Source organism: Myiozetetes cayanensis, unplaced genomic scaffold, assembly GCF_022539395.1.
Source record: "Myiozetetes cayanensis isolate MyiCay16 unplaced genomic scaffold, myiCay2020 scf32, whole genome shotgun sequence".
In the NCBI taxonomy this organism is placed as follows: Eukaryota; Metazoa; Chordata; class Aves; order Passeriformes; family Tyrannidae; genus Myiozetetes; species Myiozetetes cayanensis.
Window position 1 is genome coordinate 4,951,528 of NW_026087544.1, and position 27,275 is coordinate 4,978,802.

Genomic DNA, 27,275 nt, shown 5'->3' on the forward strand with positions numbered 1-27,275 from the left:
ATGGATATGTTTTCTGCTTTAGCTTCTGTGATAAAATCAGGTGACACGTGTAACACACATGAAGAACAGTTAAAGACCTTGATAGTCCTCTTGGGCAAACAAATAGGAATTGCATCTGATGTGAGAGCATCCTCTTGGATAGCAGAGGTGCTGTAGGGAAAATCATTCCAATGAGAAGTGAAGAAAGTTCTCAAGTTCAAACAGAAGGTTTACAGACCAGTACTTGATTCCCAGTAAGCTTCACTCAGCTCACTGAAACAGCAGAGATGGGCACACGTTGCAGTTATGAGGTCACAGTTATTGAATAAGTTCTTTGTCTTTTTTTAAATATGGACAAATGGAGGAGAGTTGCTCCAAAGTTACCTGTAACTTTTCCTTCCTAGCAGATGATTCAGACACACAGTGTTGTCTGATCTCAGAAAGATCCTTTGAAGCTTCTGATATTTCAAGTTGCTCCTCTCCTGATTTTTTTTTCCTCCAGAAAAGGTCTTGACTCTTTGTAAGTGTAGCCCAACTGAGAAGGTTGTTAGACTTAAAAAACATCACTTAGAAGAGGGAGATGACTTAATATTGCAAGAAAGCTTCCTGCACTTCAACTGTGCTCATGTGGCAGTTGTTTGGTTTGGTTTTTCCTCTTGTCCTTCCGTGAATTTCATTCTGGACTTGCACATAACCTCGCTGTTCCCTGAGCATCACTATCTGCCTGACCTTAAAATAAAGCTGGGAGTGACCTGCCCAGCTCATGGTGAATTGTGTGCTCTGCCTGCAGCCAGTTAGGGGCTTCAGCAGTGCACAGAGTCAGCAGTTTCTGCTGCTGCAGCATAGTTTATGTCCCCATAAACCAGCCATGTCAGGGAGAAGAAGGCCCAGCATGCCCTGCACCTGCCTGGGATGGGACATCCCTCGAGTACTGGGAGCAAGACAAGTGCCTGTACTTGTCCTTCTGATGCTTCCCTGGCCTCTGTGTGGTTTTATCTTGGGTCCTCCTGAGCCCACTGTAGTTTAGTGATTTAGTTGCCCCTAATTACAGCCTCTCCACAGAGGACACCCCCCCAGCTGCACAGCTCACACCCACAGAGGCCTCTGGCGAGAGCCACGAACATTCCTGGTGTGCACAGCTCGGTGTCTCGATTTCTCTCAGTTTACACTCTGAAGTATGAACATTGCTGCACGAAAGATTTGTCTTGGCCTTTCCTTGGGATAGTTTGTGATCAGTAGCATGAAGAGTTAGTGCCTTAATGTCACTTTTCCAAATGATTTCTCCCCCAATGCCCCCGTCTGTCCCACAGCTGCCCCTGGGCCGCCAGTGCGTGGAGCATTACCGGCTGCTGAACCGCTACTGCGTCTTCTCCCACGACGAGATGATCTGTAAGATGGCTTCCAAAGCAGATGTCCTGGACGTGGTGGTGGCATCTACGGTCCAGAAAGACATGGCCATTATGATTGAAGAGGAGAAGAGGTTGCGGGAGAAGGTTGATAAACTGGTGAGTTGTTGGAAAAGAATAGTTTGGGTTGGAAGGGACTTAAAAGCTCATCTCATTCCACCCCCCTCCCATGGACAGGGACACCTTCCACTAGACCAGGTTGCTCCAAGTCCTGTCCAACTTGACCTTGAACACTTCTAGAGATGGGATTTATTAATAATGAATGGAGAAACAATCAAAACAGTGATGTGAGGACATGCTGGTCCTTTCACTGGTGAATCAGTGGCTTAGAGGTGCATAGTTCCTTCCTGAGTCATGAATTTCAGAGAACCACCTGGCTAAAGAATCATTTATTGTGCACCTTGTTTTAGCACCTGCCCTTTAATATTGTTCAAATGTTGCTTTTAAAGTAATATTTCTCCTTTCAGTAATGTAGTCAGAAAAGCTGTTTTTTCATTAACCAAAATTTCTGTCTACCTGGGTTTAATATCTCATTTACAAAAACTTCATTATTCCTTCAATAAATTTAGCTTCTGATGTTTTAGCTTGGAATAGTCACCTCTTCTTTGTAACAGTCACCTCTTTGTTAGGCCTTGAAGTGACGTAACACTCTCTTGCAGGGAGTGACCGACTCAGAGAGGGTGACATTTGAGCTGTTCCCCGATGACGAGCGGCAGTGTCTGAAGTGTAAAACCACCTGCTTCATGTCAGCAGTTTATTGTCCCTGTAAACCTGGATTGTTGGTGTGCTTGTACCACGTTGAGGACCTCTGCTCCTGCCCCACCTACAAATACAAAGTGGGGTAAGCCTGAGATAGCAAATAATGCCATGATGTGAAGTTACTGCTGTCTGTGTAGGTCCTGTGGTTTGGTAAACTGGTGCTTGCTTTGCTGTCAGTAGGGCTGGTTTCTGTTTCTGTTTCAGTGCTTTGCAAATCCAGTGCCCCCATAACAACAGGCCTGTTTTGTGCTCGCACACAAAGCCTCTTTCTCTTCAGCATTCAGCTCTTCTTGCTCTGTAATGGCAAAAATTGCTGGCTAAGTTAGTTTGCATTTTTATTTATAGCAACAAGGTCATTGTCCCTTATATCCAGTCCTTGCCAGGACATATTGTTTTGCTTTTCAGAGTTTCCTTCCTGTTGTCAGCTCTCCTTTGCTGTTTGGTAGATCTTTGTCCTACGTGAATGGAGCTTTCTTTAAGGCAGTCTCACAGTTATTGTCCTGCTGAAATCACTTTGGGAAGTAATTGCAACGTCGAAATTGTCTCGGGAAGGACGTGGTGTGGTTGTAGGTCTTAATTTGAGTTCTGTGCTGCCTGCAGGTACCGCTACACCCTGGAGGAGCTGTACCCGATGATGAACGCGCTGAAGATGCGCGCGGAGTCCTACAACGAGTGGGCTTCCAACGTCAACGAGGCCCTGGAGGCAAAAATTAACAACAAAAAAAGTGAGCATCTTAACCTGTTGTCTGCAGCACGTAACTTAAAAGGGCTGATTTTTCTGTTTTTTGGTAGCAACTTTTTCCTTATGTGACAGCCAAAAGAAACCATTTGTCATTTCATGTTTTAAAGTATTTCAGCTGTTACAGTCCCAGAAGTGATGCTGTCTCTGTGTGACGAGGCTGTAAATCACTTTGACACAAAAGAAAACTGGAGTAGAAATAGAAACATGGAAGATCCATGGCAAAGGGAGACTTCTTAACTTAATGTCTTTCCCAACAGGTCTGATCAGTTTTAAGGCTTTGATAGAAGAATCAGAAATGAAGAAGTTCCCGGACAACGACCTGCTGCGACACCTCCGGCTGGTGACGCAGGATGCGGACAAATGTGCCTCGGTGGCTCAGCAGCTGCTGAACGGCAAGAGACAAACCAGGTGAGTGTCACTGTGTGTCTGCAGCAAAACTGAGGCACCACAGGTGGGTGTCAGTGGCCGGTGATGGACTCCAGTGCTCTGCAAGACTTAAAAATTGGAGGAATTTCGCTGTCTCCTTTAACAGGGAGATTCACCTTTGCTGCAGGTAATAAGTTAAAAACATCCTGAGCTTTCAGATCTCCTCTTCCTCTGTGTTTGACAGCTGGGCAGTAAATTTACTCCAGTGTTCCTGAAAGGAAAAAATGATGTGGTACAAAGATAAAGTCGCAGCCAGCAAGATCCAGCCCACTTGTCTTTGTGCCATGGGGACTGTAAATCTGTCCATAGTGCAGGTGTCATTGTATTCATTACTCTCTCTGTTGTGGAAAAATGAAGTGCCTCAACTCCCTGAGCTGCTGCTGGTGGGGATGTTGTATGAAAACTCTGAAAAATACCTGCTCTTTATATTGAATCTTTCAGACAGGTTATTTGCTCAAGAGATTTGAAGGTAGGGCAGTGTTTGAGTAACGTGTCCTTTATGAACTGTCTGCCTGGTCCTGCTGGCACTTCCATGTCTGAAATGGGTTGAAAAGAGCCAGAAGAACAGAAGGCTGAGGCCAGATCTCCTCATTGCATGAGTCTGGTTGTGCCTGTATTGATGTGAGAGCCTTTCTCTCAGGATCCACAAATTACCATCTTCTGCTGCACATTCTCCACCCATGCACAGAATCCCAGACTGGTTTGGGGTTAGAAAGGACCTTAAAGATCACCTTGTTCCACCCCCTACCATGGGCAGGGACACCTTCCACTAGACCAGGTTGTTCCAAGCCCCATCCAACCTGACAATTTTCACCCTTTTCTGCTGATTTGAATAACATGTGTTCTCCCTGTCCATCTCCTTCCCTCTCTAGGCCTCATGAAACTTGTTCTGCCCCTTAGTCTCCAAGAGTTTAGAGACCTTGTGCTTGGAGATCTCTCTGATTAATAACCCTGGATGGATGTGGGGTGGCTTCTGTCTGGCTTTTTCTTAGGCTCATGCATTTTCATGTAAATAAATACTTATGTATTTAAAAATTTGTGCCTTTCCCTAGAAGATACTGCAGAGCTTCCACAGCAAACAGTAGAACAAAGCACACTGTAAGGAAACCTGTGTTGTACCTGAGGCTTTGAATTCATTTTATGGTTCAACTGACCGAGGGGTTTTGAACTCCCAGTGTGATCCTGTGTATCCTTTAAAAATACTTATTTTTAACCCAGAGTGGTAAATTAAAATTAAATTAATAGTGTTCACGTTCCAGTCGTGCTGGCACATCCTGCTGGGCTGTTGTTCTCCTCTTTTGTATAAATGACACATTGTGGATTCAGTTGGAGCCAGCATTGTAAGGGATCTCTTTCCTCTTCTGTTCAGGGTTCTCAGACCTCGTTAATAGTGGCTTGAGTTTAGAGAGGTTTTTAATATTGGCCAGTTTGTTAGCACTTATAAGCCACTCATTTGATACAAAGCTTTTAGATAAAAATAAAAGTGCTGATTTCAGCGTGGAGAGGATTTTTCAGAAGTGCCTACACGACCCATCAATATAAAACCCATTCAGAATTGGGATTTGTTCTCTTTTGGTGTGGGCAGGGGCAGAGCTGACTACAATAGCTGTTGCAACATAACTGAATAGTTTGTCCACAGTTGCTTTGTGTTCTGGAAAAAAGCCTAATTTTATTCCATAATAACCAGTGCCCTTCCAAGGCTGAGTAGTTGTTCCAGAATCCCATTTAATAGGAGTGTTTCAACAATAGCTCATTCTGCAGTGGTGGACTGAGGTTTCCCTCTGCTTGGGTGCTTGTGAATATTCTGTTACTCCTCAGTAAGGCCTGACTGACACGAAATCATGAGCAGATGTTAAGGAATCAAAAAAATCCAGGATCTTTTGGGTTGGAAGGAAGTTTAAAGCTCACCTCATTCCACCCCCTGCCACAGAAGGTGGACGCTTTCTGTAGCCCAGGTTGCTCCAAGCCCCATCCAACCTGGCCTCGAAGTTGAGGTGTTTTCTCTCAGTTGTTTTTCAGTGGTAACCAGGAAAGCTGAACTGTGTCATTGCAGGTACCGCTCCGGAGGGGGGAAGTGTCAGAACCAGCTGACGGTGAACGAGCTGCGGCTGTTCGTGAGGCAGCTCTATGCCCTGCCCTGTGTGCTCAGCCAGACACCGCTGCTCAAGGTAACCTGGACACCCTAGGGGAGAGAACGTGAGCGTTTGCAGGGGTGGATTTGCACTGCATCCATCTCCTGTCTCACTGTTTGCTCCAAGAATTAATTCCTGTGCACAGGGGAGTCAGGGACGGAGCTCTGACCTGCTGGTGTTCACGGGCAGCAGATTTTTATCCTGCACAGGCAAATCAAAGTGTTAGTGTTGTATAAAGGAGTGCAGGAGAAGCAGCAGGATGACCTGGGCAACTACAGGTTAAAAGTTTGAGGTCAGTTAACTGGTCTGCTCTTGAGAGAAACCAGGTTAATGTGAGAACATTCAAAGTCTGCAGGTACTCTGAGGGAGCTCTGTCTCATCACCTTCCTTCTTTGTTAGTCCAGAATCAGCTTTCTTATAATCTTGTAATTAGATCCCTCTTCGTGTTCTCAACCCACATTCCAGGAAACCCCACAGATAATTCCAGCCAAACCCAGCCCAGAATGCCCAAATCCTTACTCGAGCAGAGAATGTGCTGCTGTCAGGGGGCCAGGTCACTGTGTCCCCCACACAGCTGGTGCTGTTTCTGTGATCCCCAGATGATCAGCCCTCAGAAAAGCTGAAAGTAATTCAAAATTTCGCTTCAGAATTTGCCAAAATGTTGCATATCACACTGAGGGATAGTGTGTGGATCAGATTTGATACAATCCTCTTTACAGTTATTTGTTTATAGCACTGGAGCTGTGAAGTCCTCTTGCTGGTTGAAAAGCAGAAGTTCGGAAATTCCAGGCATGCAAACAGTTCCTCTCCATCTGGCATTCCTGAGCAGGGAAATAGCAAACACATATGGTCAGGGTGTTCCTTTGTATCATCCTCAACGAGCCTCAATTATATGGAGTCATGTAAATTAGGCTGTTAATGTAAATGACCAACAGTAACTGGAGATGGCTTCACAGTTTAATCTGGCTCTTAAAAAGGCTTTATTCCATGCTGGGGGAGGCTGCCCACCCTGGGAAACAGTCTTGCTGGCCAGATGCCAAGGTGTCAGCTGTGAGGGAAGAACTTCCTGCAGGAACAGCATTTCCAGCAGTACTGGGAGCACTGGGCAGGATGCTCCATGCAGAGTAATCCCAGCCTCGGCTGTGGGATTGCTCTGGATGACTGTCCCCTAACCTGGACAGTCCCCTGACTGTCCCCTAACCTGGACAGTCCCCTAACTGTCCCCTAACCTGCAAACAGCCCCAGAGGTACCTTTTGGGGTAATCAGCTGCAGAGTGTGTGGAGAGAGAAGGAGTTGCAATGCATGAGGGAGTAAAATGCCTGTGGCTCACAGGCACTGTGGGCTGAACTCAAAAACCTTAACAGTGCAGCAGAAATGAATCCCAGAGCATCCCAGTGTTCTTCAAAGCCTTCATAATCCTCACTTTTCTGTTCCTCAGCTGCCTGAACCATTCCAGAACAAAGCCAGACAGCAACACTCGTGGCACACTCAATTTCCCTGTAGATTGTTCTTCCCAACCCTCTTTCTGACTGACACCTGTCTCAGCTCACAGGAATTGGGGATGGAATTCCCTCGTTCTGGGATACTCAAGCTTCTGGCCATGCTCTGTATGAGGAGTTGCTGTGTGTTGAAGACACAGTTGAAGTGTTCCAGACGTTGGGATAATTTGCCACACGCAGTGTGTGTGTGGCAGTGGGGTGTTTGCCAGGAGCCTGCACTCCATGGTTAACCTTGCACTTCCGTGGTGAAGTGGATTTTACTCTGATTTATTGGTGCGCTTGTGTCTTTCAGGACCTTCTTGACCGGGTGGAAGCTTTCCAACAGCAAAGCCAAAAACTCCTTTCCGAGGAAATGCCCAGCGCTGCGGAGCTGCAGGAGCTGCTGGACGTCAGCTTCGACTTCGACGTGGACCTGCCCCAGCTGGCCGAGCTGCGGACGCGCCTGGAGCAGGCCCGCTGGCTCGAGGACGTCCACCTGGCCTCCTCAGACCACAGCTCCCTCACCCTGGACGACATGAGACGCCTCATAGACTCGGGGGTGGGACTGGCGCCCTACCCGGCGGTGGAGAAGGCGATGGCGAAGCTGCAGGAGCTCCTCACCGTGTCCGAGCACTGGGATGACAAAGCCAGGAACCTGATAAAGGCCAGGTAGAGCTTATAAATCTCACTGTTGTGTTTTGGAGTTCAGTGAGCTGTTGCAGATGGAAGTGCCGTGACTCCTGAAGAGGCTTCATCCAGTTCCCAGCAGGAAGGCAAAGCTTGTTCCCAGCCAGAAGGGACAGGGCTGGAGAAGGAGGATGAGGCATGGAATCATTTTGGTTGCCTTGCCGTGGTTGTGGTGCTCCACCATCATCATGCAGATTCTCCTTTTACCACAGGAAAGGGGTTTAAGATGCTTCTTCCTTCTTTTCCACCTTCTTCCCCTGCCCAGTGTCAGGCTGGAGGATGCGGGTCCAGATGGAGCTCAGATCTGTAAAATTTTATAGTCCATGTAGGACTATTTCTAATTAACAAGGAGGAGCCTTTTCCATGTGAGTTGGTGCAGAGGAGAAGGAAATAGGCCAAATACATCCTTACTAAGAAAAATTTTCTTGCTTGTCGTTCTGACCTCCTGATTTCTAGAGAAAAATGGGGGTGCTGCAAACTTGTATGCCAGGTTTTTCCCCTCAAGATTCCTGACTTTTCTTTGTTTTGGGTTTTGTTTTTTTTTTTTTTTTTTTAATTTTGCCCCAGCCTCATATTTATGAAAGTGTGGGAGTGTCTCTTACCCACTACTAACCACAGTGTTTTAAAATAACTTCACAGAGCACAGAGCTGACTAAGCTTGGGTTTAATCTCCAGTATTGAGCTGTGTTGTGTTTTATACCTTTCTAAAACCACAAAATCAAACTGGGAAGTAGAGAAAAGCCAAATTTCAGGGGTTTAACCTTCTAAAGCAGAATCTTTCAGCTGCTGCTGGTTGGGGTTTTGGTGAGTGTTTGAAGATCTAGGGTTCTGTTGTTCAAAAGTTAATAAAAGGTAAATCTTTTTGAGTCCAAATGTGAGAATGTTTCTGGTAGGAGCCTGGAGCGAGCCAGCACTTCTAAAGCTCCCCTGTACTGCTGATTATTTGGTGTGACCCTCTGATTTTAATGACCCTGGTGAGTAGAAGAGCAGCCCCTCCTGTAATGCAGCATCTGTTGTGCCCCCAGACCCCGGCAGTCCCTGAGCAGCCTGGCAGCAGCCGTGAAGGAACTGGAGGAGATCCCAGCCTACCTCCCCAACGGAGCGGCGCTCAAGGACGCCGTGCAGAAGGCCAAGGACTGGATGCAGGAGGTGGAGGCTCTGCAGGTACATGGACTGTGCTCGTGGCTGCTGGGCAGGGACAGTGACCCTGCCCAGGTCCCCAGAGCCACCCTCTGCACCCTGGGTGTGCTCTGGGGCTGCAGACCCCGGGTGTGCTCCGGGTTTCCCTCGTGTGTGCCATCTGTTCCCTTGGCCCTGGTGCAGATACACTCACTGCCCTGATTTCTGCTTGGTTCTGCACTGGGTCTGTGCTCCTTCACCTTTGCAGGAAAATCTGTAAAGGAACTGTTAGCAAAAATCTCAAGTTAAAAAGATACTGTATTATGGAACTTGACCTCAAGGTCAGTTTTGCTCAGTAACAATTCCCCATTAATCACATTTTTGTACCACACTGAGGTACAGTCTGGTGATACAGAAGTGGTTCCTGGCTCAGCCTTGCGAGTGCTTGAGCCAGAGGTCAGTTGGGACTGCCCAGATCAGGCCAGGGTGGCACTGGGATAGCCCTGATTTCACATTTTAATGTAAGTTGCCAAATGATTTTTTATATTTTTATTTGTCCTCATGTTTTTTCCATAAAGGGAACTCTGATCTGACTTAGGAGTATTTTCAGGCTAAACTGAGCTCTCTGTAAAAACTTCTTTTGAGCTTTTATTTAAAAATTTAATTGTCCTGGCACAGGCTGCCCAGGGTTAGTGGAGTCCCAGAGGGATTTAAAAGGTGTGTGGATGTGACACTTGGGGACATGGGTTAGTGGTGGCCTTGGCAGTGCTGGGTTAATGGCTGGACTTGATAATCTGGGAGATCTTTTCCAACGTTAATGACTCTGATTCTACTATTTCAGAATTATTTCCATTTTCTGTTGTGAATGCAGAGTGTGAAACTGTGAGGTTGCTTATACTGTTGGCAGTCTTGAGGAGTTTTTTGTTGTTCTGTTTTTTGTTTTTGTTTTTTTTGTCACTTGGGAAGTGTGTTCTTCCTTCCACCCCCCAGTGGTGTTAGTTTTGTCTGCGTAGTCTGACTCACTCACAAGCAGCACCAATATTGGATGAACAGCTGTGGAGGTTGAGGTGACTGAGGTGTTTGAGCAGTAAATTCATTTTTATGAGCTCTACCTTCAGTTCACTGAGTGGTTGCTGGGACTCAGGGCAGCGCTCTGTCCTGTGTACATCCAGGATTTCCTAATTTACAACCCTGCAGGTTGGGGGCCGTGTGCCTGTGCTGGACACGCTGGCAGAGCTTGTCACGAGAGGTCGATCCATCCCAGTGCACCTGGATTATCTGCCGAGGTTGGAGGCCCTGGTGGCTGAAGTGCAGGCCTGGAAGGAATGTGCAGCAAACACCTTCCTGTGCGAGAACTCTCCCTATTCCCTTCTGGAGGTAAGAGATCCCAGCTTAAGATTTAGCTCTGCTCTATTCTTCTCAATCCATAGCTAAGGAGAGCAGGCAGTGCCAGTGCCTGACATCTCCCATATCAGTATGGGAATACTGACAGATCTGTGGCACTGGATTTACTCCAGGTGTCAGGCCAAGGTGTGCAGCTTCACACCTGCCCCATCGTCCTCAGGCTCGGTGGAGGCTGTAGCTGCATTCACTGCCCCTCTGCTTTTGGAGGAGGTGGTGTCACACCTGCAGTCCTTGAGCAATCCACACTCTGCCCTACCCTGAGCCCCTCTGACCCCCCAGTCCTCCTCTCCCATCAGGACAGGTGGGAATGCAGGGAATCTCTGTCTTTTTTCTGGGGTTTGCAGTTTCAGCATGTTGGCTTTCTCTATGTACCAGCAGTGTCTGGGTGAAATGCAGGGGTGTTTGGGTCTGGCCATTTTATAAAACTGAAGTTTCAGCCTTCCAGCTCTCCCTACCTTCCAGATAACCTCATTCCATCAGATCTTTGATGGAATAAGTTCAGGAACTCCAGTTCCTGTGACTGCGTTAGGGCAGGGCAGTGCATTAGGAACACTGGAGTTGCGACCCTGCCGTTCTGTCCCTCAGGTGTTGTGTCCCTGGTGTGACATCGGAATGCTCAGTCTGAAGAGGAAGCAGAAGAAGCTGAAGGAGCCAGTGCCGAGTGGCAAGAAGAAAAGCACCAAGCTGGAGACGCTGAGTGACCTGGAGCGGGCGCTCTCCGAGAGCAAGGACACGGCGTCCGCGGTGCGTGGCTCAGATCTTTTCCAAATAGAGCTGCTTCTGAGTTCCTTGAATCCTTGTTTCTGTTTGCCCCCCTGTGCAGAAGTGTGGCTTTCACCCTGTTCCTCCTCCTGTGCTGCTCTGCAGGACTTTTGGGGCTGCACTTTTCTGTGCTTGCTTCAGACTTCCCAAAATTGCTTTCAGTGGAAATGGTGTTTGTTGCTTTGTGCGTGAGGCAGCCTCACAGTTTGCCAGGCAGTGCCTGTAGCCAAGCAGAGCACAGGAAAATAAAAAATAGAGACCTGTTTTCCCCCACCATATCTAAACCTTATTAAAGATGGGATAGGGTTTGCCCAAGTCTGATCCTTTCAAAGAACACCCTAACCCAGCACCATTTATAATTAAAACTAACACTCTGAATAATTAAAGGAAAACCTCATGTATTATGGAGTCACTAAAACACTGCTCTGGGTGGAGCAGACTCAGTGGCTGGTGGGGAACATGCACTGGTTTTGGCCTCCCTTGTCTGAAGGCCAGAGTTAGAGCCAGCACTGACTGGGACAGGCTGGGTCCTCAGCCCCACCTGTCCCTCTGTGACTCCATCACCTCTTGTTCAGGAGATCCAGGGCACTCACGGGGCTGCACCCAGGAAAGTGCAGTCATTCAGGGTGGCAGGGTTTCTTTTGACACACAGAGGGAACCAGAACCTTCCCCAGCCTGGCTCAGCACCTGTGTGCATGTCACAATGTGCTGTGCCCCAGTCCCACATCTGTCTGAGATGGGCACAGCTGTCGCATTTTTTCCAGGGCTGATTTTAGTCCAGGCATCACACGTGAAAGCCATGATGTGGGAAATAACCATTTTGTATATATTTATAAACCCTCCTCTTAGAAGTTGTGTCCCATAATAAAATGCATAGAATTAGTTGCAGCTGCTATGAACAGCCTTTATGGAACTGAAATATAGTACTGTCTTCATAGTAACTAATGCTAAAGATTCCTGAAAAAAGGATCATGAGAAGGTGTAGAGAGGGCAAACAGCACATTCAGGGTACACCTGGACTTTGCTTGCTCTTCACAACCCCCAGAGCAAGTCCATAGGTCAGGGCATGGCCATGAGCAGTGGGCAGTGTGTGCAGAGCAGGGGCTTGGAGATGCATTTGTGTTTGTGAAACCTGCCCAGGCACCTTTTATGCTTATCCAGAGTCTGACTATTGAGAGAAATGTTCACAGAGAAGTACCTGCAGTCCAAAACCTGTACTTCTTCAGGATCTGAGCTACTTTAAGGCAGACCATGTTTTTGTAGTACAAAACACGAAGTATTGGAGCAGAGAGGGGGTTGGGAGCTATTTTATTACAAAGGAATAAGCTCTGGATCTCTGGGCCTCGGGAGAAAATGGAAGGGAACTGAAGTCACCCTGCTGCACATCCCCCCTGCACATCCCCACTGCTGCTGCTCCTCCATCCCCACTGCTGCTGCTCCTCCATCCCCACTGCTGCTGCTCCTCCATCCCCACTGCTGCCCCTCCATCTCCATCACTGCTGCAGTTCAGAGGTTGAGAGCCCCGAAGGTGTTACAAGAGTGTGAGGAGTGTAGGAACGGTCCAGGACAGTGGCTGGCAGTTGTAACGAGCAGTGTTCCTTTGGGGATGACCTTTGGATCCCTTTCAGATGGCCACGCTCGGAGAAGCCCGGCTGAGGGAGATGGAGGCGCTGCGTGCCCTGCGAGCGGCGAACGAGGTGAAGGTGCTGTCGAGCGAGGAGGACGCCGAGCTCAAAGTGTGTCTGTGCCAGAAGGAGCCGGCTGCCCCCATGATCCAGTGTGAGCTCTGCAGGGGCTTCTTCCACACCGGCTGCGTTTCGGTGCCCGGCGCCTCGCAGGGACCCCGCGTGTGGCTGTGCCCGCACTGCCACCGCTCCCAAAAGCCGCCCCTAGAGAAGATCTTGCCGCTCTTGGCCTCCCTGCAGCGCATCCGCGTGAGGCTGCCCGAGGGGGACGCCCTGCGGTACATGATCGAGAGGACTGTGAACTGGCAGCACAGAGCACAACAAATGTTGTATTCAGGGAATCTCAAACGCATCCAGGACAAAGTTGGCTCAGGATTACTGCACAGCCGGTGGCAGCCCTCGGCGGGCCAGCTGCCGGAGACAAACAAGGTGAGGCTGGGCTGGGCTTCCTGGGGTCAGCAAGGACGGGCTGTAACGCTGCTCTGGCTTTGGGTTCAGTGCAGATCCCGCTGAGGCAGATGGTTTGTGCCCTGCTTTACAGCTGCAGGGAGCTGGGTCCTGCTGTGCCCGTTAGCCAGGATGTGTGTGTGTGTTCCAGCAGCAGCTTCGTGTCCCCTTCTGCAGGAGTCCAGGAACAATTCCTCCCAAAGAGCCTGTTCCCCCCTCTCTTCCTCCGGCTTCTGTGCTCTGCTGTGACAACACTAAGGACAGAGCTGCTGGAGCTGCTGTTTCTGTAGTGCTCATTATTCAGTTAGTCTTTATATTCTGTTCTTACAAGTATTCAAAGAGAGTTTTAAGTGTTGAGAATTACTAACAGAGGCACAAACTGTCCCGTGTGTTACCAGCTTGGCTCTCAGACAAGGTTGTTTTTAACAAAGTGTCTTCATCTCTTACTGCTCCTCTTCCTCCTCACTTCCACCAGCCCCCTCCCAAGCTGAATATGCTGCTTGTATTGGTGAGTTGAGCCACAGCAGCTGTTTCAGATGGAGTCATGAGCGAGTTTGTCTTCTTCCATTAAAGATCTTTCAGCAAGAAGCGCAGGAAAAGAGGGAAAGGGGTTAAACAGCTTTCCTGAGATAACAAATACAGAAAAATCGGAAATAAAAGCTCTGTGCAGTATAAAGAACACGAAACACCCCAATATGGAATGCACTCTGTTGCTTTTACTTTTTGATTGAAACACTTTAGTTTTGCTAGTCCAGCCCAGTTACAGTTAGGCTGGTTTTGTGTTTTCATGTTCAGTTATGTTAAAGCACAAAACACGCCCCATATGCCTGAGGGGGTGTTACAGCTGCTTCTCAGTCACCCAGTTGTAGCAATGGCTTGTGGGGACCAAATTTTTCAAGCAGGCAAGTCTAGATTAGAAATTAAAACTACCTTTAGACAGCTGAGAGAATTTGTCTGGTCATTTAGGTTTTAAAGTATCTTTTTCCTAGATCAGCTATTGTAGCTGAAAAGAACAGGCCAGGATTTGGGGAGCGTGAGTGGATGTTTGGGCCCAAAATGGAAACAGAGAGTTTAGTTTTATTAGCACAGTGGTATTAGCTGAGCATGGAACCATGAGGTTCCTCCCACCCGAGAGCAGTGTAACCTTTTTGAGGGCTGTGGATCTCAAGTCATTTAACTTCCCAAATCAGGGTATCTCTGGCAGAGCCAGTCCAGGTCCTTGTGACTGCATTTCCCGAATCAGAGGTCCCTGGAAGCTCAGTAGAAGAGCATCTGACCACGTGCACCAGCCTGGGTCCCTCTCTGTGCCTGAGCCAGGGACCCTTCTGGAGTCAGCAGTGCTGTGGCAGGACAGGTGGGAGCTGAAATTTCAGTTTGGATGGATTTGAGGTGGTCTTCTGGACAATCCAGTTCCTCAGCATGGCTGGCTGTCCTGTTCCAATTCTGTTTTCCCTGTCATCTGGGCTAATCCAACCCTCACTTCCCCAAGAGAAAGCTCTTCACCGTAACCACTGGACTTGGGCTGCTTTGGCACCGGCCAAAGTGAGGAATGTGGAGCCTCTGGGTGAGTTTGAACAATTCACTGGAAAGCAGCTGTGGGAATTGAAGAGACCCAAATTCTGCAAGGGGCCCAGGCACTTGGGTTGGTGAGGCACAGGGTGTTGTGGAAGGCACCTGGTGAGGTGTTGGTTCTATCACAATTATTCCAAACTTCCAACCCCACCTTTAGTGAAACGATCTGCCTTTTGTTTTCTAGGTGTCCCAGACAATTGGAGCAATGTCATTCTCCATGCCTCACGACTGGGATAACAGAACCATCTATTTGCATTCTCCATTCTCTACAGGACAGCACTGCATCCCACTTCATGGTTTGTAACCTTCACTTTGATTTGGGGTTTTTCCCTCCTCCCTTCCTTTTTCTTCTCTGTGTTTGGTGGAGGGGGCAGTGTGTCCTGGTCACCAGGAAATGGCTGAGCAGGCAGCACATCTGATGGTTCCTCCATCCCCTGACAACTTGGGAGCTCAGTGTCCAGCTCTGGCAGAGGGGGTGCCTTGCTCAAGGATACAAATTTCCCACATGTAATGAAGAGATGTGGCACAATGGGACAAGAGGTACGAGGAGAGCTGGCACCTTCCCACATGAACAGCTCAGCACGGGCTGTGGCCCCAGCCAAGCTGCAGGAGGGGGAAAGGAGGGGACAGGCTCTGCCCCCTTCCCACCTCAAATAAGGCAGTTCTTGTGTCACCAGGTTTATTTTTCAGGCCATGTTTGAGTTGTACTGTATTAAAAAGCTGTTATTTACGCTATAATTTTGATATCCCCAGCTGGAACTGGAACCAGCAGCAGCAGTGGGTGGTGACTGTAGAGCAGGACTCACTTACCAGGCTCATCCTCTCAGCTTTGCTTCCTCTCCTGTCCTGGCTTCACTTACAGATCTCAGTCAGTTTGTTCAGTAGTGAGGGGACCATCACACTCTTGTAGCTCCAGAAGCAGGAGAAGTTGCCAGGAACGATGGCAATGGCTCATCCTTGAACCAGCAGGAAATGGGAGCATGGCAGGGTGCTGAGCCACAGTGCAGGAACTTCTGTGCAAGCTTTTATCTTTCCTTTTAACCCTGCTGTTAAAAAGGAGCAGTCAAGAGGGAACAGATAAGAGCTGATTCATACAGTTTCAGATTTAAAGCCTCTCACCATTTTTTAATGTGCTACCAGAGAATTTGCATTATCTGTGCAGTTCTCATCAGTGCTGGCACTGAGGAATCCCTGTTCTCTCTCCCTGTCTCTCCCACCAGTCATTAGCACCGAGCTGGATGAGCTGATGATGGAGGCCCAGCTGCTGCAGGTTTCTCTGCCCGAAATCCAGGAGCTGTACCAGACCCTGTTCACGAAGCAGAGCCCTGCTCTGCAGTCAGAGCAGAGATCACCAGGGGCACCCACAAACGAAAAGGCAAGTGTCCAACAGCAGCACTGGGCTGGGTCGCTCTGGGGCAGGGGCTCTGCCTCAGCCCATGAGCTCTACAGGGGTTTGTGGCTGCACTTCCATGAAAATGCATTTTCCTTGTTCAAAAGGAATCAAGAAGTTGATAACAAATCGGTTTACAAATTATTGAATGTCATTTGTGGCCTGATATAGTTTTGAAATTTGGATCTTCTTTTTATGGTCACTCTGTTCTTTAAATACATCTCTCCTGATTTTATAGAATTGCAGAGTCCCAGACTGGTTTGGGTTGGAATGGACCTTAAAGCTCATCTCATTGCACCCCCTGCCCTGGGCAGGGACACCTTCCACTAGACCAGGTTGCTCCAAGCCCCATCCTGGCCTTGAACACTTGACTCTTGTCCTGTGTGGAGGTTTTCCAAGGGAGCTGCCATGGAAGCTGTGGGTTCAGAGGCAGGAAATGAGAGTAATTTTCTCTCTCTAAGTTCTGTCCCTGGGACCTGACCCTGCCCTTGGCTCCTTCTGCACATCCCAGGCTGCTGAAAAGGCAGCACTGTCAAACACTGCCCTTAAGCCTATTCTGAAAATCAGGGTTATGGAATAAAAGGATAATGGGTGTTAGTTGCATACTTACAACCTTGCCAAACTGTCTGTCCAATAGAACGAGTGTTGCCGAGGCAAAAAGGAGGGGATGAGTTACATGGAGAGAAAACTGAAGCGGCGCTTTGAGAGAGAGACCTTCTGCGGTGAGAAGAGAGCGAGAGTAAAAAAGATGAGAACACCCAAAAAGAAGAAACTGAAACTGAGTCACCCAAAGGATCTGTGCAGTAACAAACTGGAGAGAGAGCGGGAGCGGCTCCTGGAGCTGCAGCGTTCCAGCGAAAGCCACTTGGTCCCCTCAGACATGTCCTCTGAGCAGGAGGACTCTGAGGATGAGGATGCCATCTGCCCTGCCCTGAACTGCCTCCAGCCCGAGGGAGAGGAGGTCAGTACAGGCAGACCCACACTGGTGTTCCAGGTGCTGGGATCTGGGACAGGGAACTGCTTGGCGGCAAAACGCTGTTCGTGAGGGTAACCCAGAGCTGGTGTCTGTGTGGCAGGGCTGATCCCTCCTGCCCCTGCTCCTGTGGCTGGGATGGACAGGACTGATCCCTCCTGCCCCTCTCCTGTGGCTGGGATAGGTAGGACAGATCCCACCTCTCCTGGAGCAGCTGTGCAGCATCAGGACATCTGCGTGGAATGGGATGGGGGAGGTGGGGCTGTGCAAACACCGTGCCCATCTCTGCTCTTGGGATACAGGTGTGTGGGAGGGGCAGAGCTTTGGGCTCTGCACAGGCCCATCCAGGCTGGACAGGAAGGAGAGGGACAGCCCCAGGTGTCTGGGAGGGCCATGGAGAAGCTGAGTTGGTGGTAGCTGGGGAAGCAAGAAGGGGGATAAGAGGGGGTGTGCCCTGCCCACAGCTCCAGAGAGCAATGAGCAGGTGAATGCCCAGCAGCTGTGGAACAGGACATTTCTCACTCATTTACATAGACCAGGAGCCCCAGAAATGACCCTGAGGAGCTGGGGTGTGTTGTTGCCTGGTCCTGCTCTGAACCCCATGTCTGTTCTTGGCCAGGTCGATTGGGTCCAGTGCGACGGCAGCTGCAACCAGTGGTTCCACCAGGTGTGTGTGGGCATCTCTCCTGAAATGGCCGAGAAGGAGGATTACATCTGCACCAGCTGCACGGGGAAGGACTCACAGTATCGGAAGTAAAACCCCCACAAACCGTTCAGGACTCGAGTAAAGAAGGTTCTCCCAGTTTTCCAGTTAAGCCACAGGGGCTGGTTTAAAAAACCAGATTGCAAATGGTGCTACTTCTATCCTTATGGGATCATTTTCCAGAACTCAAAAAAACACAATTTTTGACACTTTTGTATTTTCCCTTGATCTGTTTGTGGTTGTTGAGGTTTGAGATGCTGACTGTTTGCAGGGGTTTCCACCGATTTGGAAGGCATTTGACACATGCACCTTTTACTGTACAGCATTCAGTTACCTCTCTGGGATTTACCGGCGTATTTAATTCAGCTTGGTTTGGGTGCAAAAAAAAATAAAACCAACAAAACAAAAAAAAACCCCTGCACCATGAATTTTCCAATAATCCTCTTTTGAGGAAATCCCTGTTTACTCTGTTAACTCTTTGGAGACTTTAGTTTTTTTCCACTTTGTTTTTTCGTAGACTAGGTTTATTTATCTGAGCAATAACTTCTATGTCTGGTTTCAGTGACTGGAATGACAATTGAACAGCGTGTTGCTTCTAGCATTGGTTGGTGTACAGACAGCAAATGTTAGATCCTAGTGTCACTGAGGGCCCTGTGATGTAGAAGACAGGAAAAAAAAAATCTGTAAAGTAATTGCCACAGCTGTATTTTGGCTTTCTCCTTTTTTGGGTAGCTTGTATCAAATGTTGCAGTTTATATTGTGGAATAAACCCCTGGTTATGTTATAAAATTAAATGTTGGTGTTTTTAGAGAGTTTGAAATGCAGTTTTATTTTCCTCTGGATCCACGCTGGTTGCATCAGTGGGTTCTCTGAGCCAACAGAAATTCATCTTCCAAAACAGCCATGCAGATGCTGTGGTGTTTCCTTATCTCCCTCCTCTGCTCAGGTTTGGAAGGAGAAGGGAGGTCAAAATGTTGTTCACACCAAAAAGAAAAAGAACCTCAAGTTTTTTACAAAGCTTTTCCAGAGCTGGAATTATTTGCAGGTTGAGCCAACACAGGATTTGAAAGTACAGTTTGGGACTTGGCAGGGGTGGGAATGGGGGTTTCATGCAGGAGGCAAAGGTGGGAGGCAGCTCCTCCTGCCAGCCCTGCCCAGCTGGGTGGAAGGAGAGACCTCCCCCCACAGCCCAGACTGGTGGCCACAGAGCCTGGGCTGGTGGCCACAGTGGCCTTCCCTGTGGCCCACGGTGAGCTGGCTCTGCAGAGCCCGGGCTGTGGCTCCTTTCAGCTGCTTCTGCCTGCACGTAGCCTAAAACCCTGAGGAATAAGGACATTTCTGGAATGGTTCTGCACCCAAAATCCTTTGGAGAGCAATCACTGCTGCAGAGCACAGCTGGAAATGGCCTGGTGACAGGAGCGTGGCTCCAAGGCCTGCCAGAGGTGGAACCTGTGGAGCCCTGGGAGATGGGAGGGCTGGAGATCATTGTTATGGCAGAGATTGCTGTCTGTGTGACATCCTGTCATAGCCAGAACCCTGGTGGGGTTCATGTCCCCTCCACTCATCACCAAGAGGAATTTGCTGGTAAGTTTTTTGCCCTCCTGGTTTTAGCCCTTTTCCCATGGGCAGGAGCACATGGAGTCACTGGGTGGGGCAGAGCCTTGGAGTGTCTGTGGCTGATGATGGCGTGGTGGATCTGTGGATGGGATCAGAACTGTGTAGGAATTCAGTCCCCCAGGGATTTGGTGTTTTGGTTTTTTTTTTAAACATTGTTCATTTTTTAACTGTTGAAGGAATCTTCAGCCTGGCCCAGATGATCCATCTGAAAGCTTTGGGGTGGGGGAGACAACCTTAAACCCACATACTTTAGTTGTGTCTGTGCTTCCAGGGTGTGTGAATGGTCCTTTTTATTTAAGTACCAAGAGGATGTTTGGAGATTTGGTGGGGGTTTTTTTTCTCTTTTTGGTTGGAAGAACCTTTGTGCCATGCTGAGGTAACAGTCCGAGCTGTGGCATGACCCTTCCTCCAGAAGGGAACAAGCTGCATGCTGAGAGTTCTTCTCGAGGATGTGAACACGTCAGTCCGTGGAGGAACAGCCCCTCACTGAGAGCAGCATCACAGACAAAAGTCTTGTCTGGAAGAAGAGATAAAGCAGCCCCAGGAGAGTAACAGAACTGCAGGTTCAACATTATTAGACAAAAATGGGATTGGGGGTTCCAGGAAAAAGGGCTTGGGTAGAAGGAGCAAATATTTAATGAAGAAAAGAAAAGCCTGTGTGCTGATGTGATGTCCTGATGTGATAATGCTGCTGGGTCCAAAATTCCACCTGCTGAGAGGCAGGTTTGCTGCAAGGTGGTTTAAAAAATAGTGACGCACCCCGAATTCAGAGGTGCAGCTTCACAAAGGTTTCTTAGGCACCTCAGTTCTTCAGGTTCTGAAAGTTTTGTTAATCCTGCTGCTTACAGCAATGTTTTTAAAGGAATTTGGCTGTTTAATCACAATACTGAGCCAGATTTTATATGTATATATGTGTGTGTGTGTGTATGTGCTTGCCCCCTGAAATCTGTGTGAGCTGCACATCCAAACATATCAGCAAAACCAGCAGCTCCCTGTCTCCAGAACATGGAATTCACTCAGTCACTCCATCATCCAGGGTTCATTGAAGATAAAACCCATGTTGGAGAGTGTTTGTTGGGTTTTTTGTTTGGGCTGCTTTGGATCGTGGGTTTCATGTTTTTGTTGCTGCCTGGAGTTAAGTTTTAACGAAGCAGGGCACAGGTTAAATGCCTTGTAACTCAGGCTGGTGCTTTGCCTGCTCCATGTGCTGCCCTGGTTTTTCTTGGGGGATTTTTGCCGGTCCCAGCAGTCCCATCCATGCCTGCTGCACATCTTCCTGTGGGGTTTTCCTTGGTGCAGATCTGCAGGGAAGCTCAAAGCTCCTGTGCCTTGCTGAAACAGCACAGGAGGAAACAAGGAGTTCATCATAAAATACCTTTTCATGCCAAGAATATCTTTTTGTGGTGACTGAACTGTCTTCCCTAAAGCACATCAGGGGAGAGGAATGTCAGAACCATTCAGCTTGGAGGCAGAGTGTGCTGTGTTTGACCAGGGAGCTCTGTGTGCTGGGTTTGCAGGAGCATCCCCACAGGAACCTTTGAAGAGCCCGTGCGAAACTGGTGGGAATTCAAACCTGGCAAAGCCTGGAAGATTTAAAGAAATGGAATTTCTACAGCTGTGGAAGGATGAGTTGGAGCATTCAGAGTGGTTATGCTATCACTTCAGCAAAAGGGTGATGGGCTAGACAGGCATTGCTCTGGGCTACCCTCCTCTCCCGAAAATGCAGCCTCGGTTTTCACAACATGTTTGTAAGGTAGATAAATCAGTTCCCATTGTGATAATTTTTGCCCCTTCTTAACAAATACTTGCAGAGACGTGTCAGACCTGCTGAGTTCCAGTGACAGTCTGGTGGGATGGCATCAGAGAAGCACGGAAATCGTGAAGGTTGAAAAAGCCTTCTAAGTAAGATCAGAGTCCAACCATTAACTAACACTGTGTAAAATTGCTTATACTTCGTAAATAAACAGCTGCAGAAAACACAGGTGGGCTCCTCGAGGCTCACACGGCGTGGTCACCCCGTCAGGGTGTGGGGAAAAGGGGTGAGAGAAAAAGGAAGAGAGAGAAAAAGAGATCCCCAGTCCTGGTTCTGCCCTTTTCCTGGGCAGGATTCCCTGCTCCGGGGGCAGGCTTCTCACTCTCCCTGCAGACGAATTCTCATGCTCAGCCCATTCCTTCAGACCTTTCTGGAAAAGCGCTGGAGCCTTTGGGGGTGGTTCTTGGACGGTCTTGGGATCCCCCTGTACAGCCCCATTCCCGGCCCCCGGGCCGTGCCGTGCTGACCCCCAGGAACGACAAACGAAGATATTTGCCCCGAAAAAAAAAAAAAAAATAAAATCTTCACGGCCCCCTTCCCCAGCCACCTCTTGTTCTTTCTTTCTCGCAGCTTGTTACCAACAATCCCCGCCCGCTGTCACCCAGCTGTGCCTGTTTGGGACACCCCGACCCTCAGGGACCAAACCCCCAATCCCCTCAGGGCCAGCGCGGTCCTCCGCGCCGCCAGGGGGCGCTGTGGGCCGACTCCCCTCTCTCCCCCCCCTCCGGCCCCTCCTCCCCGCGCGCCCCGCGTTTGGCGCGCGCGGCCCGCGCAGGGCGGCGATGGCGGGAGGCGGCGGCGGGCCCGGAGCGGGGCCGGTGGCGCAGGGGCTGAAGGAGGCGCTGGTGGAGACGCTGACGGGGATCCTGTGCCCGGTGCAGGCGGTGCGAGCCGCTGCGGAGGAGCAGGTGAAGGTGCTGGAGGTGACGGAGGGTGAGTGAGGGCCGCGCTCAGGGGGTGTGTGTGTGTGGTGGGGGGGGGTTCCCGGGCCGCTGCCGCGGGTCCCGCTGCCCGCGCCTCATGACCCCGCCTGGGGCTCGGAGCGAGCTTCGGCCCCGGAGCGGGCGAGGTGGTGGTGGTGGTGGTTTCCTGCCGGCTGGTGGTTTCCTTTCCTGGAGGTGCGTGCCCGGTGCCTCTCGCTCGGTCAGGGGATGGTTGGAGCTGGAAGGGATCTCTGGGGATCACCCAGTGCAGCTCCTGTCTCACCTGCTCCAGGTGGGTTTGGGATGTTTCCGGACGCGGAGACTCCACACCCTCCCTGGGCAGCTGTTCCAGGGCTCTGCCACCTTCCATGGGAAGAACTTCTGCCTCGTGTCGAGGTGGAACTTCTTGTGGTTTACTTTCGGGCCATTGCTCCTCGACCTGTCTCTGGGCAGCACCAAAAAGTGTCTGGAACCACCCTCTTGACTCCCACCTTGGAGATACTTGTGTGGATTGATGAGATTCCCTCTCAGTCGTTCTCTTCTCCAGTCTAGCCATGTCCAGCTCACACGGTCTGTCATCAGAGAGATGCTCCAGACCCCTCACCATCTTTGTGGCCTCCACAGGACCCTCTCCCGTAGCTCCTTGTCTCTCTCTGGGCTGTGTTCTGCAGGTCGTCATCTGTGCATTCCGTGTTTGAGGCTGAGCGCAGTCGGGGTGTAGCTGTGCCCTCATCCAGTGTGGAACTCCAGTGACAGGGACCCGTTGTCTGCTCTGGGGAGCTGGGGACAGGCAGGACACCAGAGCTGGAGTGGCAGCTGGTCTTTGGCTTTGGAAAGAGAGATCTTAAAAGAGCCCACACCCCAAATTCAAGCAGTGTCTTTAATCATTCCATTGCTCCTCTGGACTTCCTATGGTGGCACTCCGCTGGTTCAGGCACCTGCTGCTTTTCCTGTGTGGAAGCTACACTTAAAAACCTGTCAGTGCTAAGATTTTGTTTCACTTCAGCTTGAGTTTTATGACCCGTCCCAAATGTCTGGAGTCTGTAGAAACCACTGGAAGATTTGCAGGTGCCCTGCTGGGACAGGAGCTGGGGAGTGCAGTTCTGCAGCCCTGGGCCTGACGTTGTGCCTGTGGCCTGGCGGCTCGAAGGGCTGGTTGGTTGTGGCCCCTCCTGGAAATTTTGCCTTACCTTTGTCTGATTGTGCCATTCTGAAGGTGTTCTGTGAAGTGTTTTGTGAACTGTTCCTGAGCTCCAGCTCAGAAACGTTACCAGAGGCAATTTGTGGTACAAAGAAGGAAGGTATTGAGAGCAAGACAGGGCCAAGAGAGGTGTTGTGACTGTGCTGCTGTGGGGATGAAGGAAGGCAGATGGTTTGATAAAATGTTTGTTGTTGTGCAGTCCCTCGGTGTGCTTGTACCACTCTCAGGTACTTGAGGCGTTCTCAGGAGCTCTGTGTGTTGCCCCTGCAGCTCTTGGGAGTTTGAATGAATGATTTGATGGAGTCTGGAAGTTCTGGGAGGTTCATCGACTGTAGAGCCTTGGCCTTCACAGCCGCTGCAGTCAGGGTGCTCCTCAGTGGCAGCTTCTCCCCAAACAGTCTGAACCTTTCCACAGTCTGTTTGAGTGACAGACTTCCAGATGTTTTCTGAGGGCTCTGGGTGATGGATGTCCCTGAGGTCCCTTTGAGAGCCCAGGCGTGCAGAGGAGTTGCATTTGGTGTTGTGTACGTGGCTACTTTGTCACGGTTTTACAAATACCCTGAAGTCTCCTAATATTTCCCTGTGGTTTCCATCCCACAACTCTCAGGGCTGATGCAGGACCTGTCTCTGTGACCCGGAGGAGGCTGCAGAACACCTGCACGGGGCAGTTTGGAGGTGACACCAAACTGGAGGGGAGGTGGTTGATGTCCTGAGGGCAGGGCTGCCTGCAGAGGAAACCCCTGGAATTCAGCAAGGACAGGTGGCAGGTCCTGCTCCTGGGACAGGAGAATCCAGCTGCAGGGATGCAGGTCAGGCACTGACACGGCCCTCCCCCTGTCTGGGGAGCAGCTCTGTGACAAAGGGACAGGAAATGCCGGTGGCCTGGGAGCTGGACAGGTGCCAGCAGAGTGCCCTGGAGGTTTCCTGCATCCCGGGCCGTGTGAGCAGGAGCAGGGGCAGTGATCAGCCCTCTCCAGCCAGGGTTTGTTAGACCACACCTGCAGTGCCTGCCCAGTTTGGCTTCCAAGCCCCAGGGCAAGACCTGCAGCAGCCAAGGGGAGTGGGTTCAGCCAAGGGGCATCGAGTGGGCTGGGGAACTGCAGCACCCACCAGAGGAGGGGTTTTCCAGTGTGGAGGCCGAGATGGTTTTGGGGGTGGGTCTGACAGCACCTTCTGGTATCTATGAGGAGGCTGCCAAGACACTGGGGGGTGGGAGAGGAGGAAGGAGAATGAGCACCAGTTGGAACAAGAGGTTCCAGCTGGATATAAGGAACTTTTACACAGATTGTCTGTAGCAGCTGTGTTGTTTCCATCCTTGAGTATCTCCAAGACCTGTGTAGAAAATCTGATCAACCTGATCTGATGCTGCAGATGCTGCTTTGATCCTGGGGGTTGGACTGGAAACCTCCCAAGGTCTCTTTCAGGGAATTATTCTGTGCATCTCTGATTCCTCCTCTCTTGTCCTAGTCAAGCAGCACGGGAGGAATAAGCTATAATCTCCTTTCTGTACTGCTTTTGGGATGAGGAAGCTTGCAAAAAGCAAGAGGAGGAGCTAAAGGAATCTGCTGTGTGCCAGCACTGTATTGTTGAGGTGAAGATATGTAGATCATGTGTGTCACAAATACTTTAAAAGAACAAAAAGTGTCGTATCATTACACAGCTAAAAGAAGATGCTGAAGGAAAATCGAGGGCAGTGAGAAAGAGCACAAGTGCTGGCACTTCTAGTGCAAAGCAAATGAAGGTGGGGCAAAAAGGAGATTGAGGAGGAACTTGTTAAAGACATAAAAACTTGAAACGCTTTCAGATGTCGCAGGAGTGTTTCAGGGGTGTTCAAAGCCAGCAGGTGACTGAAGGTGCATCCAAGGAGTACAGAAGGACTGCAGAAGAGCCCAATTCCTTGAGGTGGTGTTGACTTCACTTGCAACACTGAGGGGCCTCTAAAGGAGACACGTTGGAGGACCCACATCAGGTTGAAGCCCAAGTAGAAGCAGTTTCACTTACCAGTTTGCTTTAAATAGCAAGTGCTGCAGGATGGATCTCCCGGAGTTTAGAGGGACTCAAACATCCAATTGCTGTGCTATGAGTTGGGCTGTAAAACTTACCACTTAGGTCACTTGGGCACCAGCTAAGTGTAAGTTGTTAAACTGGGGACAGCTTTAGGTCAGGGCTCTCAGGTGAGGAGCAGTGGGGTGGATGCTGGGGCTGGTACAGGTGAGTGGGTGTGGGTTTTGCGCTGCCTGTAATGGTTAAAATTACGTCAGCAGTTGGAATGAGGAGAGCCAGGCACATGAGATTGTTGTGGCAGAAGAAGTGTTTGAAGGAATCCTGGAGCTCCCAAAAAGCTTTTAGGAAATTTCGCTTACTGAAACTTCTTGAAGAGACTAAACTGCTGAGCACAGGGACGCAATCAAGAGTCCCAGGTGAAGCTGGACTGCTCAGCAAATCCGTGAATGATGTGGAACACGGTGAATAGTGGTGTGACAAAGTTGCTGATAGCGCTGCTCAGGCTGGCCAGAGTGAGAATCGGTGGCACAAATTACAGGATGATTTCAGGAAGGGTGTGTTGAGGGAGGTGTTGGTCAGCAGAGTAGTGTTGGGGGAAGGGGAGAGAGCCCAAACAGTGCTGTAAAAAGTTATGGGCGGTCCTGACTATTGTCCCTGGGAGAAGAAATCCCATTGTCCGTGTGGAGAGTTCCCTGAAAATACCCATTCACTGCTCTGCCGTGCTCCGAAAGCCAAATGGACCGTTAAGGAGGGGACAGAGAACAAAGCCCGACATAAATTCCTCCTGCCAGTGCTGCATGAATTACTGGCCTGCTGCTCTCGGGAGGGATCAAGCAGGGCAGCAAAAATGAGCGCAGAGACACTCACAGAAATGTGGAAAAGCTTCTGTTCTCAGAGGGAGCGAATCCATTGACACTCTGCCTGGGAAAGGGTTAGCAGAGATGGGAGGCCCTGAAATAATAAGCTACAGAGAAGATGAGTGAGGAAGGATTGTTTGTGACTTCTCACAAAGCTGAGATCACGAATCATAGAATATCCTGGGCTGTCAGGGAAAAGGAATCTGAAACAAGCAGAAGGAATTAGGCTGTTGCTCCCAGTGTGCAAACTGTGGAACTCATCACTGTTGGATGTTAGAGGTAGAAATGGTTTAAAAATGGCTTAGCATTTCCTGGAGGAAAAGACTCATCAAGAACCATTAAACACGGTGGGCAGACATAACACCCACTTCAGGAGGTTCCTAATGCCCAGATTTCCTGTGGGGGGGAGATGTGTTGGGTCAGCCTTGCTCTACTCCCACCTCTTTTCCTAAGCTGCTTGCAGGGTGGGTTGTGTAATGAGGTTAAGCCATTGCAGCAGTTGGCTCTCCTGTGTGCTGTGTCCTGCTCTTTTCCAGGCAGGTCTTAGCCAGGTCAGGATGGTTCAGGTGTTTTGAGGGTGCAGTGGAGCTCCCTGGAGCAGGTTGATGGTGGATCTGGCTGGTGCTTGTACAGGAGATGGGTGGCAATGCCCGGTCAGAGCCTCTGGAACAGGCTGCACTACCCAAGGGAAGCATTCTGTCAGACTCCAAACAGATGTTCTGGAGGAATATTGGATTTCACTTCTGGATTAAGAACACGGTGGCAGTTTCTTCCTGCAGTGTCACCCTTTGGCCACTGCCAGACATGCCCTCAGCAAAACTCAGTCTCTTACCTGGTCTGCATCTTCTGTCTGCTGAAATAACAGGCACCACATGGCAGTCTGGGGATGGGAGAAGCATTACTGTGGGTCTCTGGAAAGGTGAAAGTTCACCTGGTGACCTTTGTTGTCTCTGGATTTTAATGGAACGTAAATAAATGCAATCCCTGAGACTGTGTAGGGGGAAGACACAGGAAAATGCTGCTGTGCTCAGCTTGGCTTGACTGTGGCACCAGCTTGTTCCTGGTGAAGTGGGGTTGGTGTTTCTGGTCCTTTATCTGGTCCATCCAGGTAGCACCACGTGCCTCCCCTGATGGTGTGCACGTGTGCACTACTACCAGTGTTGTATGGCTTGAGGGTAATTAATGTGGAGAAATG

At 49.7% G+C, this 27,275-nt stretch overlaps 2 protein-coding genes across 2 annotated transcripts in view; both read left to right on the top strand.

The window, feature by feature from the left end:
- Positions 1-18,459, top strand: part of KDM5B (lysine demethylase 5B) — a 47,680-nt gene extending 29,221 nt beyond the window's left edge. Inside the window, exons 14-27 of the mRNA XM_050327101.1 lie at positions 1,290-1,484; positions 2,045-2,226; positions 2,745-2,869; positions 3,144-3,294; positions 5,366-5,480; positions 7,237-7,592; positions 8,636-8,774; positions 9,927-10,106; positions 10,719-10,877; positions 12,524-13,009; positions 14,784-14,895; positions 15,820-15,974; positions 16,627-16,950; positions 17,582-18,459. Coding sequence (XP_050183058.1) covers positions 1,290-1,484; positions 2,045-2,226; positions 2,745-2,869; positions 3,144-3,294; positions 5,366-5,480; positions 7,237-7,592; positions 8,636-8,774; positions 9,927-10,106; positions 10,719-10,877; positions 12,524-13,009; positions 14,784-14,895; positions 15,820-15,974; positions 16,627-16,950; positions 17,582-17,719 — 2,817 coding nt within the window. The 3' untranslated portion in view covers positions 17,720-18,459. The remainder of the gene's footprint in view (positions 1-1,289; positions 1,485-2,044; positions 2,227-2,744; positions 2,870-3,143; positions 3,295-5,365; positions 5,481-7,236; positions 7,593-8,635; positions 8,775-9,926; positions 10,107-10,718; positions 10,878-12,523; positions 13,010-14,783; positions 14,896-15,819; positions 15,975-16,626; positions 16,951-17,581) is intronic.
- A 3,407-nt stretch (positions 18,460-21,866) lies between these two features.
- IPO9 (importin 9) overlaps positions 21,867-27,275 on the top strand; it is a 36,813-nt gene continuing 31,404 nt past the window's right edge. Inside the window, 1 exon segment of the mRNA XM_050327108.1 lies at positions 21,867-22,028. Coding sequence (XP_050183065.1) covers positions 21,878-22,028 — 151 coding nt within the window. The 5' untranslated portion in view covers positions 21,867-21,877.